General features: G+C 53.0%; 2 protein-coding genes across 3 annotated transcripts in view; one reads left to right on the forward strand and one right to left on the reverse strand.

Moving 5' to 3' along the window:
- The window catches only part of THOP1 (thimet oligopeptidase 1), a 4,896-nt gene extending 376 nt beyond the window's left edge, over positions 1 to 4,520 (reverse strand). Inside the window, exons 1-7 of the mRNA XM_058423585.1 lie at positions 4,368 to 4,520; positions 3,751 to 3,954; positions 1,961 to 2,109; positions 1,430 to 1,537; positions 560 to 662; positions 291 to 451; positions 59 to 194 (exon numbers count right to left, since the gene is read on the reverse strand). Coding sequence (XP_058279568.1) covers positions 59 to 194; positions 291 to 451; positions 560 to 662; positions 1,430 to 1,537; positions 1,961 to 2,109; positions 3,751 to 3,954; positions 4,368 to 4,383 — 877 coding nt within the window. The 5' untranslated portion in view covers positions 4,384 to 4,520. The remainder of the gene's footprint in view (positions 1 to 58; positions 195 to 290; positions 452 to 559; positions 663 to 1,429; positions 1,538 to 1,960; positions 2,110 to 3,750; positions 3,955 to 4,367) is intronic.
- Positions 4,521 to 4,808: 288 nt separating this feature from the next.
- On the forward strand, positions 4,809 to 15,994 carry SGTA (small glutamine rich tetratricopeptide repeat co-chaperone alpha). Of its 2 annotated transcripts, none has more exons than XM_040086524.1 (12): positions 4,809 to 4,856; positions 5,964 to 6,122; positions 7,439 to 7,542; positions 7,697 to 7,781; positions 8,280 to 8,379; positions 9,274 to 9,378; positions 9,660 to 9,798; positions 10,292 to 10,354; positions 11,227 to 11,264; positions 12,223 to 12,312; positions 13,386 to 13,501; positions 14,853 to 15,994. In XM_040086524.1, exons 2-11 carry the CDS (start codon positions 6,023 to 6,025, stop codon positions 13,498 to 13,500), a joined length of 939 nt encoding a protein of 312 aa, XP_039942458.1. In that variant the 5' UTR covers positions 4,809 to 4,856; positions 5,964 to 6,022; the 3' UTR covers position 13,501; positions 14,853 to 15,994. The 2 variants fall into 2 exon arrangements, with proteins under 2 accessions (XP_039942458.1, XP_058279597.1); XM_058423614.1 differs by having other exon boundaries at positions 4,821 to 4,845.
- The last annotated feature ends 30 nt before the right edge of the window (positions 15,995 to 16,024 follow it).

The raw sequence follows: 16,024 nt of genomic DNA on the forward strand, positions 1-16,024 counted from the left end.
GGTTGGGATGTGGGATCGGGGCAGCACACCCCCGGCCCAGGATGTCCCCGGGACGTACCCAGGAACGTGGCCACCGTCCGGCTGCTCTTGGCCATGTTCATCTCCAGCACAAAGTCGGCGTGGGTGCTGAAGCCCAGCAGATCGGCCTTCTGAGCCCTCAGGTCCACCAGCTCCTTCAGGATCAGGCAGTTCTCCTGCAGGGCAGAGAGAGAGGGACACAGGGGAGCAGGGAAGCGGTGCGGAAGGAAACACAAATCCCGGGGGAGATGCCCTGGTGGGGCCTCACCGACCTCCTTGCACCTGGAGTTGAACATCTCCTCCACCTTCCTCCTGGTCTCGGGCACGTAGCACTTCTTCAGCAGGGGGAAGTAGTGTGGGTACTTGAGGGTGACCTTCAGCCTCCCATCCTCCGTCTTCTCCAGGGAGTTCAGGAAGTCCTCAGGGAGCCCCCCTGGGAGAAGAGCAGGCAGGGGCTGAGGGAGAGCCCAGGATTCTCCAGGAACGCTCTGGGACCACCCAGTGCAGGCCCTCAGGGCCCTGCCAGCAGAGCACCCCGTACCTAACTCCTCCCTGGAGAAGGGCAGGAAGGTGGTGTCCTCGTTGAGGTTCTTGTTGAAGTCTATGCACAGCACGCTCAGCTTTTTCTTGATAGCTTTGATTTTCTTCAAAACGCAGAAAAACCACAGAGGAGTCAGGGCCAGGAGCTGCTCCCACCCTGCTGAGCTGCCTTGGCTCTGACCCAGCCAACGGTGCAGAATTAACTGAGGTGTGCAAGCAGCCCCAAAAGGCTCCCGGGAGTCACACCTGGTGGGATCAGCCACCTCAGCAAGGTCCTGCCTGTCCCCCGCCAGCTCAGGAGCTGCAGGTGTTGCAGTAACACCTCCTCTCTCCTCATTTCACCTTTTCTGCTGTTTTTAACCCCGTTTTGAGCTCCTCCGCTGGTGCATGGTAAGAAAGGGAGGCCCCTGAGCAGCTCAGCCCCCCTCACCCCATCTCCAGCATGAGGGCATTTGGTGATAATTCCACAATTTCAGTTTCCCAAAGTTCCTTAACTCCCACTTTGTTAATATCAACCTTTGGATGGAAAGGAAAAATGTGGGGCTAGGAGACATCACCCAAAATCACCGAGATCAGGGGCAAACCCCAAAGCTGAGCCCCAGACCCTGCCCTGAGCCCTGCCAGGGTTCCTCTCCTTGTGACAGGGACAGGGGGAATGGATTCAGACTGACAGCAAATAGGATTAGCTGGGATATTCGGGAAAAAATCCCTTCCTGTGAGGGTGGGGAGGCCCTGGCACAGATTTCCCAGAGCAGCTGCGGCTTCCCCATCCCTGGAAGTGTCCAAGGCCAGCGTGGAGCAACCTGGCACAGTGCAAGATGGGCTTCAGGGTCCCTTCAACCTAAACCACTCCGGGATTCCGTGCTCTCACCTCCTGAGTCTCCTCAGGGAGGTGGAGCCCGTTCCTTTTCCCCAGCTTGATCAGCCTCTCCAGGTACCTCTTTGCCTCAGGCTTCAGGGAAGCGCTCTCCGCTTTCTCCTGGAAAGAAAAAAAAAAAATTCCTCTTCCTCAGGGGGCTGCAGGACCAGGTGTTGTGGGAACACCAGAGACCCGGCAGCAGATGGAAACACCCCCAGGGAACGCTCTGGTTTGGTGTCACCTGGGGGCACGGGTTCCCAGCACACTGCTTTAAACACGTCACCTCTGTGCCATGTCAGCATTTTGGGGGAGGCATTTTTGGGGGCATCACCGCTGAGCTGGGCTGGATTTACCAACAGCAAAGGGGAGAGCAAGGCTCTGAGCAGGGGCAGAGCCTCGAACCCAAATTTCGCATCCCTCGCTAAGAGCCGGAGCACTCTTTCATCACCACACCGCGCTCCTGCAGCCTTCCCTTCTCAGCTCTGGCACGAGGGAAGAGGATTTTCTGGAATCCCAGGGGTCCCTGCGTGGCAGGGGACGCACCTGGAGCCACACAATCCGCTGGTACACGTCCTGCCTCATGCTCATCTCCACGTCGAACTCCGAGAGCTTCTTGTCGGCCTCGGTGCTGGCGGCGCGGATGGCCTTGCAGGGGGACACGTGCTGGGGGAAGTCCAGCATGTTCCTACGGACTGGGAGGAGAAAAGGGGAACAGGGGTGATGGATCCACGTCCCACTGCACGCCCGGAGGCAGCCTGGCAGCCCCAGAGCCTTCCCCACACACGGCGAGGGAGAGGTGGGATGCGGCTCCTTCCCCGCTGCCCCAGCGCATCCACACGCTGCATTCCCACCGCAATCCCTCCCCCAAAATCCATGGGATTCTGTGCCTGTGAGCCCCCCCCAACGGCTCTGCCCCACTGGAGGTTTGGGGTGTCCTGTGCAGGGCCAGGGGTTGGACTCGATGCTCCCTTCCAGCTGGAGGAATTCCATCATTCCTGATGGCAGCAGCGTTCCCCGTCTCCTTTAAAACTCCATCGGGGACAACCCTTCCCTACAGATGCTTCCCCAAAAACCACCACGCCCTGTCCTGACGCAATTCCACTTGGGAAAACAGGGAGAACATTCCCTGCTGCTGTCCCTGCAAAACCTCCAAGAACAGCACTCTCCAGGCACCTGGATTCTCCCCCCAGGAGCAGCGGAGCAGGCAGCTCAGCCAGGGAAGTGCTGACAGTCGTGCTGAGCTCAACGTTCCTCCTGCTGAGCAAGAGGAATTGGGTTTTTTCATATTATTTTAGGGAAAAAAAGAACAGGGAGAGGAGGAAGATGAGGCTGCTCCCTGCCCCAGGCAGGTGGGACAGCTCGAGCACAAGTGTCACGAGGAGGGGCTGCCTGAATTGTCACTCTGCTGCAAATAATTATCCGGAAAGCCACCAAAAAAATCACAGTTTTGATGCCATCACGTCGTGGTATTCTTCCCCCCAAAAAATCCCAGCAGGATTTGCTCCCCCCCAAAAAAATCAGAGCGGGATTTACTCCCCCCCAAAAAATCACAGTGGGATTTGCTCTCCCCAAAAAATCGCAGTGGGATTTGCTCTCCCCAAAAATAACCCAAAAGTCATCGTAGTGGGATTTACTCTCACCACAAAAATCCCAGCAGCATTTATCTCCCAAAAAGTCACAGTGGGATTCGCCCTCCCAAAAAAATCACAGCAGGATTTGCTCTCCCAAAAGATCCCAGCAGGATTTAGTCTCCCAAAAAAATGGCACCAGAATTCACTCCCCCCAAAAAATCCCAGCAGGAAACAAGGCACATGGAGAGACATTTATCTGCCGCCCCAGGGAAAAATGAGGAAGGAGGTGAGAGTTTCTTGGATCCTTTCTGCCATTTGTTCCCACTGGTGGCACACGAAAGCCGGGCAGCCTCGGGAATGTGGCAGCTCCTGCTGCCAAAGGGCTGTCCTTGGGTTAATTTGCTCTTCCAAATCTGTTCTTTGTGCTGGTTCCTCGCTGTATAAACATTAACTGGGATAAAAACCAACATTGTGCTGGCATCTGGGGGGAGGGAAAAGCAGGTGACAGCACAGAGCCAAAAAAAAAAATAAAATTCTTAATAATCATGGAACGGGTTGGAAGAGACCTCAAAGCTCAGCCCTGCTGAGGGCAGGGACATCTTCCACTGTCCTAGGAGGCTCCAAGATGGCCTTGGACACTTCCAGGGATGGGGCAGCCACAGCTCCTCCAGGCAAGCTCACCTTCCCAGGGAGGAATCCCTCCCCAGCATCCCCAGGAACAGCTCCCGCATCCCCGCATCCCCACAAACCCCCGGCCCCCACCTGTGTATTCCACCTCCACGTCCGCCAGAGCCTTGAGGGTGTTCTCGTAGGAGACCTCGCCGCGCTCCTGGGCTCCCACGCGGTCGTAGACGAGCTTGGTGCTCTCGGTCAGCTCTGCGGCCATGGCCTCGATCTGCTCGGCCGTCAGGTCCCAGCGCAGCTGGCTGACCACGGGCCGCGGGGCCTGGCTGTCCACGACATTCCCTGCGGGACAGCGGCCGCTCGCACCGGGACAAAGCTCGGGAAAGCACTGCCAGGGAGCGCCCGGAGGGAGCCGAGCTCGGAGGGGCGAGGGCGGCGGGAATTCGCGGCGGGATCATCTCCCCGGGAGCTCTTCACCCTCCCGGTGCCGAGAAATCCTTTACCGAAACCCGACTCCGCGGCCCGCCCGGTGCCCGTGCCAAGGCCGTGCGCTGCTCGGGGACGAGGCCGTGCGCTGCCCCGCGGGCACAGAGGGGACTCGGGGGGAGACCACGGCCGCCCTGAGGGGCTGCCCCCGGCCCGGTGCTGCTGCCCCCGGCCCGGTGCTGCTGCCCCCATCGCTCTGCCCCCACCCGCTCTCCCCACGCCGCGCCAGCCCCTCGCCCTCTCCCCGCGTGTCCCCATCCCGCCGGTACCTGTCGGGGGGGCCATGTCGGGAATGCCGGGGGTACCGGGAGACCCCGCGCTGCTGAGGAAGCCGGGAGGAAACCGGGCCGGCCCCACGCACCGAGCATGTGCCCCGACCGGAGAGGCGGGCGGGAGAGCGGGGCATGCTGGGAGCGTGGAGGACCGGGCCGCTCCCGCCTCTGCCGCACCGCACCGGGAGCGGGCGGCGGGGGCGGCTCATCCCCGCCGCGACCCTCCGAGCCGGGCGGGAGCGGCCCCGGGGCGGGCGCGGGGCGGGCGCGGAGCATCCCCGGGTCCCGCCCGCCCGTTCCCATGGCAACGCCCCCGCGCGTTGCCGTGACAACGCCGCATCTCTATGGTACCGGTGGGGGCGGGGCTTCCGCCGCAGGCCACGCCTCCTCCTGAGCCTGTGGGGGGCGGGGCCGGAGCGGCGCCGGCGCGCGGTGGGCGCCGCGCATGCGCAGTGCGGGAGCGCGCCCGGCCCAGGCGAGTGTCCGGTGAGAGCGGGGGAACCGGGATCGGCACCGGGATGGGCACCGGGATGGGCACCGGGATCGGTACCGCCGGGATCGGTACCGCCGGGATCCCTCCGCCTCCGGGCCCGCTGCTGCCGGGCCGTGCTGCTCGCCGGCAGCCGCGGTTGCGGTCCGCTGTAGGGCAGCGGTACCGGGTGTACCGGGGCCTGAGGGGGGCGGCACCGGCGGTACCGGGAGCGGGTTTGCCCCTCGCTGGGACTGCTCTGTCTCCGGTGCCGCCGGTGCCAGGCCCCGAGAATCGCCCGTCCCGGTCCCGGTGAGGGCACCGCGGGCACCGGGGCTGGGCGGGGGTCTCCGGTTGCCTCCAGCGGGGGAGGGTCCGGGCGGTGCTGCCGGGGCTTTGGGACGCGGGCACGGGCACCGGGGGCTCTGGGGGTCCCGGGGCCGGGCCCGGAACGGTGCCGGTGCCTCGGGGCGGTCGGGCCCGGCTCCGCTCTGTGGGGCTCTCATTAAATCGAGCTCGTTTCTCAATTAAATCAGCCGGGATGTGCTACAAACCCAGTTAAGGTTCGGCAGGGGCAGAGCTCGGCAGCAGCGGAGCTGGAGCCGCTTTCCTTCGGGAATTGCCGTGGGATCGCTGGGAATGCCCAGCCTCGGGCTGCGCTTTTTTGGGATCTCTCTGCTTTGGGATTTCCCTCCCTTTTCCTTGCCGGGACAGGCTGGGCCAGCCCTGCCTACCGGGGGCTACCAAATTCCTTCTAAAAAAAAGAATTCCTTCGCAACAATTCCTTCTTGGCTTTGGTTTCAGGACCAAGCCGTGCTCGGGGAGCAGAAAAGTGGGAATTTTTCCTGGTGAACTCCTCAGTGCTCCAGGGATTTCGTACCCTGCGGCACCCCCGGGGTGCTTCCCTTGGCGGGATTGTGCCAAGCAGAGTGTGAATCCAAGCCTGGAGAATTCCTAAAGAACACAAGAAACGCTCTGGAGTTCTCACCCAGCCATGACCAACTCCTTAATCCCCCAAATCCATCCTCAACACCTCCCTGATCCCCCAGAACTCGCCCCGAGGGACAGCAGCAGCAAACCCCTTTGCCCTTTGCTCCTTCAGTCCGTAATTCCTGTCTCTCCAGGTGTTTTCTCTGGAAGCCAGGAGCGGTGGAGCCCGGCCCCTCGCAGCCTCTCTCCCAGCATGGCAGACCAGAAGCGTCTGGCCTTCTCCATCATCCAGTTCCTGCACAGCCAGCTCCAGAGCGGGAGCATGTCTCCAGATGCTCAGGAGAGTTTGGAAGGTGGGTGGGTGGATCTGGCTGGGTCAGGCCGGAATTTGGGAGGATTTGGGCGTTGTTTCCCCGTTTTCTGCGCCCTGGCTCGGCTTGGGCAGCTCAGGACCTCTGGACTGCTAACTAACGTGAATAAAATCATTTATTGTTTACATTAAGCTGTATTTACACATTTTAAAACTACTCTTCACGTGATCACGCATTACTCGATCGCTGTTTTTATCTCGTTTACGTGTTTAGCGTGCACTTTTCAGGGAACGTGATCGCTTACAGCCCAGTGCTCCACGGCATTCTTTTATTTAGCTCCTGCAACCTTGATATTCCATTTCTCAGCCTCTTCTTTCTTATCGCAGAACAATTCATGTCTTAATAACTTTGATGAGTTCCAGAGGGTTCTGATAAGAGCACGCTGTGGCCTGAGCTGTTGAAATGTTACATTGCTACGCCGCTGCCGAACCCGGCTGGAATTTTGGAATTCCTTTCTCCTTTGGGGAGATACCCAGGGTTGCTTGTCTGGCTTCTGATCTCTTCCCAGAGCAGCTTAGCTGGAGGCAGGATGTTCCTGGGGTCAAAAACCTCCCTGATCCCTGCGTGGAGACTTAGAGGGTTCATCCGGGACGAGGCGGAGCCGGGAGGGTTCTGTGGGCTGGGAATTCCGTGGCTCCGGGGGAGATTTTTTTTATGTGCTCGTGGGGTTGTTTTCCTTTTTCTGCTCCCCAAAACCCCCCGTCCCCTGGTGTTTTTCCAGGCCCTTCCAAAGGGCAAGGAGAGCACATGGATCTTAAGAGGTTTCCTTAAGGAGCTTAGGGTTTAGTCCTTGATTTGTGGGTTTGTCACGGTGAGAGGAGCGTGGCTGTGGGGTGGGGCGACATTCCTGGGAGGAATGGTGCTGGGAACGGGATATTTCGGGATGTAAAATGTGGCAGGAGAGCTGTGGGCAGCTCACTTTTCCCTGGGAGCAGCTTCCCAAGCCTGAGGAGGGAGGAGGTGGCTGAGGTTTCCTGGAGCGAGGGGAAATGTCTGGATCTCTCCTTGGAATTCTGGGCCCATTCCCACATTCCCACATGTGGGATTGCTGCAGCAGCCTCAGCCTGATTCACTTCCAACCCCCAGGAATCCCTGAGGGGGTGGGAATTGGGATTGGCTCCATCCAGGACATCCAGAGGAAAGCTTTGCCCGGCTCGGAGCTTTGGCAAAATCTGAGGATATGGCCCGAAAATCCCATCTGGCGTGGGGAAAAATGGGTGCTTTGGGTTTGTTTATCCCTAAAAAAGGGAGAGAGGGGTGAATATTTATTAATTAATGACCTGACTCTCCTTATCCAGTGGCCATCCAGTGCCTGGAAACAGCGTTTGGGGTCTCCATGGAAGACCAAAGCCTGGCTGTGTCCCAGACCCTTCCTGAAATATTTGAAGCTGTGGTCGGGAAGGTGAGTGAGCGCCCTGGAACGTTCCCTTCTCCCTGAATCCTGCTGGCTTTTTCCAGGAGGCTGCTGCTCCCCTCGGAGCCGTGTGGGAGGGGAACGTTTTGGGCTGGAAAAATGGGAATTGTGGGAATCCTGATCTGGGCTTCTCCCTTGGAAGGAGCTGGAGCACTCCAGGACGAACTCAGAGCCCGTCACCCCCTCGGAAGACGACGTGGCTGAAGCTGAAAGGCTCAAGACTGAAGGTACCGACCCCTGGAGCTGCTGGATAACGAGGGTTTGGTGCTAATTGGGAGGGGATCTTAATTCCCTGGCACCTAGGGAATGCTTGGAATGGTGGTGGTGGGGGAAAAGAGGGAATGTTTTCTATTCCTGCCTCTTGCTCCGCTCGGGCTCCAGGGGGGCGGGGAGGTTTTTGCTGCCGGGAATGTTGGATCCCTGGGATTTTTATCCCAAAAATCCCGTGGGGTGTGGAGCAGAGCATCCATCCTTCCTGCTCTGTGCGTGGCTTTTTCCTGGGAAAAACTGGGCTGAGTGTGGAGGCAGCACTTCCCCCCTGAGCCAGCAGCTGGGGGGGATTTTTTAGGATGCAGGATCGGGAATGCTGGAATTCCTAGGCCCTGCCCCACTCTGACAAACCTGTGCTATTTCCATGGATCCTCTGCTTTATCCCTGGGGGTTTTTTTGGGTTTTTTTTTTTTTCCCCTTTTTCCCCTCACGATCCTTTCCCACCCTCCTTTCAGGAAACGACCAAATGAAGGCAGAAAACTTCGAGGCTGCCGTGTCTTTTTATGGGAAAGCCATCGAGTTAAACCCGGCCAACGCTGTTTATTTCTGCAACAGGTACTGAGCAGAAAACGCAAATTGTTAAAAATAAAATATCACACAGGAGAAAATTAAAGTTTTAAACTGTAGTGATGTTTATGAGGCAAGATAAAAGTTTTAAGGTGTAAGCTAATCTTTTTTGCCTTCTTCATCATAGCAGCATTTTGTAATTAAATAGAAAAAATCCGCATTACAAGCCACAAGTAGTCGGTTACTCAATTAAAAGTAAAAACAATTTAAATATAATTTTGTAATTAAGCAATCTATTCTTAAAAAGCCTTATAAAAAAACAAAAACAAAACCATTTCTCGGTTTATTCACTAAAGCTCACAGCTTACAAAACTATGACATAAATGAAAGTTTGGGGTGGGAATTGGGGATTTTGGGGTGGGAATCGAGGGTTTGAGGTAAGGATCAGGAGATTTTGGGGTGGAAATCGGGGGATTGGAGGTGGGAATTTGGGATTTGGGGGTGGAAATTTGGGATTTGGAGTGGGAATCGAGGGATTTGAGGTGGGAATCGAGGGATTTGATGTGAGAACCAGGGGTTTGAGGTGAAGATTGGGGGATTTTGGGGTGGGAATTTGGGATTTTGGGGTGGGAATTTGGGATTTTGGGTAGGAATTGGGGATTTTGGCACTGCCACGAGGGTTTGGGGCTGGCGCCTCTCACAGTTGCGAGGTCAATTCTACAAACCAAGCTTTAAACCCAAGTTTTTCCTCTTTGGAATGTCGAGAAACTGAGGGATGAGGGAAAGGAAAGGGATTTTCCTGAGCCGCAAAGTGACATTCCTGGATCACCAGGATCTGCTTGGAGCTGGGATCTTTTGGGCTCACTTGGGATCACAAGGGGCGACTTCCCTTGGGAAATTCCGGCTGCTCAGCATTCCCTGCCTCCTGTTTTGTTTTTCCAGAGCCGCTGCCTACAGCAAACTCGGGAATTACGCGGGAGCCGTGAGGGACTGCGAGCGAGCCATCGGCATCGACCCCAATTACAGCAAAGCCTACGGCAGGATGGGGTGAGCAGCAGCTTCCCTCTGGGATTTCCCAGCTTCCCCTTGGAATTTTCCGCCTTTCCCCGCTGGAATTTTAAATCCCCGGACACCCCGGAGCAGGGGTTTTCATCGGTTTGTTCCGCCGTGAAAAGAATTCCTGCTTTTTCGGGGTTCTTTTAAGGCTGGAGAAAAACGAATATTTCTCAATCTTAAGGAAGTTGGTGGGAACGATTAGATTTAAAAAGGGGACAAAAACCAAAAATAATCCCCTCTGCTGACTTTGATTTTTCTTTTTCTTTTCCCAGCTTGGCCCTCTCCAGCTTAAACAAACACACGGAAGCTGTTGTTTACTACAAAAAAGCTCTGGAGTTGGATCCGGACAACGAAACGTACAAATCCAACCTCAAAATAGCCGAACAGAAAATGAAGGAGACTCCCAGTCCTGTAAGAATTCGGGAATTTATTGAGGTTAAAGAGGTTTCTTTTCCACACTAAAAGCCACAGGATGGGATGGAATTCCCAAAGAAGTTGGATCCCTGGAAGTGTCCAAGAGGAGGTTGGAGAAGAGAAGCTCCAGGCAGAGCTTGGAGCCACTTCCAGGGTCTAAAGGGGCTCCAGGAGAGGGATTTGGGACGAGGAATGGAATTCCAGGACGCAGGGAATGGCTTCTTGTTGGGAGAAAGGAATTTGGGTGGGATTTTGGGAAGGAATTCCCGGCTGGGAGGGCGGTGAGGGGCTGGGATGGAATTCCCGGAGGAGCCGCGGCTGCTCCATCCCTGGAAGCGCCCTGGGATGGTGGGAGGTGTCCCCAGAGCCCCTGGCAGGGGGTGGGAGTGGATCCCTTCATCCCAGACCGTTCCTGATGGGATTCCCCGGCCCCTCTGGGAATGCGGGGTGGGAATGAGGAATTCCAGCAGCTCCGGTTTCTCTCGTGCAGACCGGCGGCCCCGGAGGCTTCGACTTGGCCGGATTGCTGAACAACCCCGGCTTCATGAGCATGGTAATTCCAGAGCCTCGGGCTTCCCGGGACGGGGCCCTCCAGGAGCCCTCCCCACGTGGAATTCCTTGGGATGGAGGAGCTCTCCCCACATGGAATTCCTTGGGATGGAGGAGCCCTCCCCACATGGAATTCCTTGGGATGGAGGAGCTCTCCCCACATGGAATTCCTTGGGATGGAGGAGCTCTCCCCACATGGAATTCCTTGGGATGGAGGAGCCCTCCCCACATGGAATTCCTTGGGATGGAGGAGCCCTCCCCACATGGAATTCCTTGGGATGGAGGAGCTCTCCCCACATGGAATTCCTTGGGATGGAGGAGCTCTCCCCACATGGAATTCCTTGGGATGGAGGAGCTCTCCCCACATGGAATTCCTTGGGCTGGAGGAGCTCTCCCCACATGGAATTCCTTGGGATGGAGGAGCTCTCCCCACATGGAATTCCTTGGGATGGAGGAGCTCTCTGCACATGGAATTCCTTGGGATGGAGGAGCGCTCCCCACATGGAATTCCTTGGGATGAGGCCTGTCCAGGAGCTCTCCCCACATGGAATTCCTTGGGATGAGGCCTCTCCAGGAGCTCTCCCCACATGGAATTCCTCGAGTTGAGGCCTCTCAGGAAGTTTTTCCCAATCCCCGGAGCTGTGGGGAAGCTGCTGCTGTTCCCTTCAGCTCAGACAATTCCTGTGGGAATTTCTCCACAGGCTTTGGAAAGGCCCGGTCTGCTCTGGGCTCGCCCTTTGCTCTTCTTTTTGCCGCTTTTCCCCCATTTTTCCCCCATTTTTCCCGGATTCCCGAGGATTCCCAGGCTTTTTCGGGGGGTTGATCCCGCTCTGTCCCTGCTGCCTGACCCCGGTGTTGTTTTTTATTTCCCCACAGGCCTCAAACCTCATGAACAACCCCCAAGTACAGCAGCTGTGAGTTGGATCCCGCTTTCGTTTCTTTTCCTCTTTATTTTCATTAATTCTCTCCCTTTGGTTGAATTTTTTCGTTCTTCTCAATTCACGATTTTAAATATTTTTTTAATTATTATTTTTAAAATTTCTTTAACTTTAATTTCTTTAATCTCTCTAATTTTAATTCATCCAACGTTTTAATTTAAAGCATTTAAATTTACCATTTTTGAAGAATTTAAATGGAAATTCCAGGCTCTCTCTGCCCGGGTTTGGCCTTTCCTGGTGGGAATTCGAGCCAGGAATGTTGGAGGGGGGCTCGGAACCTCAGTTCCCTGAGCCAGGGTGGTTTGGGTGCTCTGGGAGAGAGATTTGAATCAAATTCTTCCACAGGGAAGGTGGGGATGGGATGGATCGTGGCCCTGGAATTGGCCCCGCTGCAGTTTTATGGGATTTCAGCATTTCCCAGCGTGGTTTAAAATGGGAATATTCCCATTCCTCAGTGCTTGTGAGGAGCGCTTCGCAATGTCTTAAGAAATAAATCCATAATAATCCATTTCCTAAATCCAAGGGAAGGCTCAGGCTTTCTCCTGGGAGGAGGGAGAGACCCTCTGGAGCCCCAAAATCCTTGGATTTTGGGATGAGACCACTCGGCTCCCATTGGCTTCTCCCTGTGCCAGCTGGAATTCCCACCTGGAGGGAATCCAGGGAATCCTGTCTTGGATGCAGAGCAGGGAACAAGCAGGGCTGTAATCCCATAAATCTGGGAATATTGGTGTTATCATAATTATTATTTATTGTTCAGTTTAATTACTTACTTCCAGCTGATCCAGGAAAAGCTGGTGCAGGGAATTCCGTAATCCCCGGGATGGGAAGTTGCTCCCATTCCCAGGGGTAAGCTACGGGATTTTTTCGGGATTTTTGGGGGGGGATTTTTGGGGATTTTTTTTCCCCCCAGTTCTGACCCTTCTTTCCCTGCCAGAATGTCCGGGATGATCTCGGGAGGCCACAACTCCATGGGAGCGGCCGGGAGCAGCCCCTCCACCAACGACCTGGCCAGCCTGATCCAGGCGTGAGTGCACGGGGGACAGCCCGGGGACAGCCTGGGGACAATGTGGGGACAGCCTGGGGACAATCCTGGAGGGACAGCCTGGGGACAGCCTGGGGACAGCCTGGGGACAGCCCGGGGACAATCCTAGAGGGACAGCCTGGGGACAGCCTGGGGACAGTCTGGGGACAGTCTGGGGACAATCCTAGAGGGACAGTCTGGGGACACACTTGGGACAATCCTGGGGACAGCCTGGGGACAGCCTGGGGACACACTGGGGACAGCCTGGGGACAGTCTGGGGACAGTCTGGGGACAGCCTGGGGACAATCCTAGAGGGACAGTCTGGGGACAGCCTGGGGACAGCCTGGGGACAGCTCTGGGGACAATCCTAGAGGGACAATCCTAGAGGGACAGTCTGGGGACACACTGGGGACAATCCTGGAGGGACAGCCGGGGGACAATCTGGGGACAGCCTGGGAACAGTCCTAGAGGGACAGCCTGGGGACAGTCTGGGGACAGCCTGGGGACAGTCTGGGGACACACTGGGGACAATCCTGGAGGGACAGCCTGTGGACACACTGGGGACAGCCCGGGGACAGCCTGGGGACAGTCTTGGGGACAGTCTGGGGACACACTGGGGACAGTCCGGGGACAGTCTGGGGACGGCTCTGGGGACAATCCCAAGGGACAGTCCTGGGGACAGGTCTGGGGACAGCCTGGGGACAATGTGGGGACAGCCTGGGGACAGTCCTGGGAAAAGCTCTGGGGACAATCCAGGATCCAGGGCTGGGAATATCCCAGGCTGTTGCCTGTGTCCCGGGTGTCCCCTCTCCTGTGTCACCAGTGTCACCATTGTCCCCTGAGGTCCCCAATGTCCCCGTGTCCCCCGCTGTCCCCGCTGTCCCTGCTGTCCCCAATGTCCCCTCTGTCCCCGCTGTCCCCTCTTGTCCCTGCTGTCCCCGCTGTCCCCGCTGTCCCTGCTGTCCCCAATGTCCCCATGTCCCCTGCTGTCCCCAATGTCCCCTGCTGTGCCCCGCTGTCCCCAATGTCCCCATGTCCCCTGCTGTCCCCAATGTCCCCGTGTCCCCGTGCCCAGGGGCCAGCAGTTTGCGCAGCAGATGCAGCAGCAGAACCCCGAGCTCATCGAGCAGCTCCGCAGCCAGATCCGGAGCCGGACCCCGAGCGCCAGCAACGAGGAGCAGCAGGAGTGAGGTGGGACGAGGGGGGAAGCCGGAGCTCCCAGCCCGGAATCAAAGATTTATTCAATAAATAAAATTTAACCTTTATTTTGAATTTTTTTTAATTTTTTTTTTTTTTTAAATGAGGTTTAAAAGGCAAAATGCGGGAGTTTGATCCCAAATTTCTTGTTTATTTCTTGGTAGAGTTGTGAAAGAAATTGTTGTTATATTTTAAAAAATACTATATTAATAATAAACATTTCTTATTAAAGTTATTAAATAATTATTGCTTATTAAAGCGGTAAATTAATAATTACTTATCAAAGTTACTAAATAAAAAATACTGTTTAATAAAAATATTGAATAAGTAATTATTTCTTGTTAAAGTTGTTAAATGAATAATAACCATTTCTTTCAACTAGCAAAGAAGTAATTAGTGCTTATTGTTAGAAATAAAACGGTCAAACTGTTTTAAAAAACTTGTTTTAAAAATCTTTAAAGATGTTAAATTATTTACAATTATTAAAATCATTTTTAACTATTTCAAGTGATCTAAAATGCTTATAAATAAATATTTCCAAAAAAATTATTTTAAACTATTTAAATTATTCCAAACTACTTAAATTATTTAATTCTGAAAAATGAAAAATAATTATTAAAATAATTTTAAGTGAAATTTACTTAGTTATTTAAAACTATTTAAAATCTTAGACTAAAAATTCTATTTAATGTTATTGTTAAAAATATTTAATTGAACGTTAATTTAAAGATTTTAAAGTGATTAAAAAATGGTCAAACATTATTAAAAGCTTAAAGAATTTTAAAAGTGCTAAGTGATAAAACTTTATTCAAAATCTTTAAAAAATGTTAGAAATGAGAAATGGTCAAACCAAAATTTAAAAAAAAATTAATGAAAGTGCCAAATGATGAAACTTTATTATAAATTTAAAAAATATTTATTGTAAATGCTAAATAGTTGAACTTTATGATAAATGAAAATATTCCTTTAAAATGCTGTGGTCAAAGTATTAAAAATTATTTTAAACATATATTAAAAATGCTAATTGGGGTAAACTTTAATAAAAATAAAGTTTTAGAAAGAATTAAAAACAACGTCTAGGAATTGAAAAGAATGAAAAACTAAATTAAAATGAAAATCATTGAAATAAGATTAAAATCATTTAAAATGAATATAATGCAAGAAATTTGAATTACTTTTATTTAGATTTAAAATAATGAAATAGAAATAAACTGAAATTGAATTTTTTTTTTTAAATTTAGATTGAAATAAAATAAAGTCAAAATAAATAAATTAAAATAAATGAAAATAAAGCAAATTAAAATGATGACATTCCTTTTTTTTTTCTCTCTCCCTCTCTCCACAGCCCCTGGAAATTCTGGAATTCGCTTTTCCAGCTGGGATCTACGTCCGTGTTGCCATTTCTTAACTTGGAAGTATCCAAGAGGGGGGGGAAAAAACCCAAAAATAGAATGGATAAAACAAAACAAAACAAAACAAAAATTTCCCAAATCCTTCCGTGCCCTGCATGTCACCGAGAATTCCCGATTTTCCTTTGCTCCTCCTTTTTTTTTCCCCCTTTTCCCAGATTTTTTTTTTATTTTTTGGTTTCTTTTTCCTCCTGGCAGCTCCAGCGGAGCTGAACTCAGAATTTCCCACCCGACCCGAGAGAATTCCGCCGGGAAATTCCCAAATTCCCGCGGGATTTGCTGCCTGGGGGGAGTTTTATTCCCGATTTTTTGTTTCTTTGGAGGATTTCCGAGCGAATTTTTCCTTTTTTTTCCCCCCCTCTCTCGATTTTCCCCTCGGGAGCCACTTCCAAGAAGTGTTTGAATCCCCCCCACCCCGGAATTTTGGGATTTTTCCACCCTCTGCCAATGAAGGTTTCGCTCCAAATCTGGGATTTTCGGGAATTTCGCTCTCCAGGATCTGCGGGGAGGAGTCAGGACTGAACCTCCCCCAGGCGTTTTTGGGCTTTTTTTCCAATCCCAAAACCAGGAAAATCCCATTTGGAGTGCGGCAACTCCGGAAAAAAAAACCAACAAAAATGGGAATTTCTCCCGTGGAATGTGAGCGGGGAGGGAGCGAAGGTGTTTTTAGGGTGTTCAAAGGAAGTTTTTTTCCGAATTATTTCGATTATTTCTGTTTTAATTGCATGTCAGCGCTCGGCCTCTGGCTGGGGTGGGGTGGAGGGAATCCAAAAATTCCCGAATTCGGATCCAAAAATCCAGGATTTGGGCGGGGAGAAGCTCCCGGAGCCGCCTCCAAACCCAGCTGGGTGAAATCAGAGGATTTTTATTTTTCAAAATCCAAACTGGATTTCAGCGCGATTTTTTTTTTTTTTGGCTCCTGGGGGAGGAGGAGCCCCTCTGGAACGTTCGGGAGACGGAAAAAAAAAATCATGGAAAAAAAGCGATTTTTTTCTTTTTTTTTTCGGTCGAGGCTCCGTGGAAATTCGTGTGGTTCGTGTCACTCGTGAGGAATAATAATAAAAAAAAAAACTTTGGACACTTTGGTTGTTGTCCCATCGTGCTCAAG

This window comes from Hirundo rustica, chromosome 26 (genome assembly GCF_015227805.2).
Source record: "Hirundo rustica isolate bHirRus1 chromosome 26, bHirRus1.pri.v3, whole genome shotgun sequence".
Lineage (NCBI taxonomy): Eukaryota > Metazoa > Chordata > Aves > Passeriformes > Hirundinidae > Hirundo > Hirundo rustica.

Coding starts and splice junctions, on each gene's coding strand:
- SGTA (XM_040086524.1), top strand. CDS start 6,023: ATGGCAGACCAGAAGCGTCTGGCCTTCTCCATCATCCAGTTCCTGCAC. Junction 8,380..9,273: donor GCTGTTTATTTCTGCAACAG/GTACTGAGCAGA, acceptor TTGTTTTTCCAG/AGCCGCTGCCTACAGCAAAC. Junction 9,379..9,659: donor AAAGCCTACGGCAGGATGGG/GTGAGCAGCAGC, acceptor TTCTTTTCCCAG/CTTGGCCCTCTCCAGCTTAA.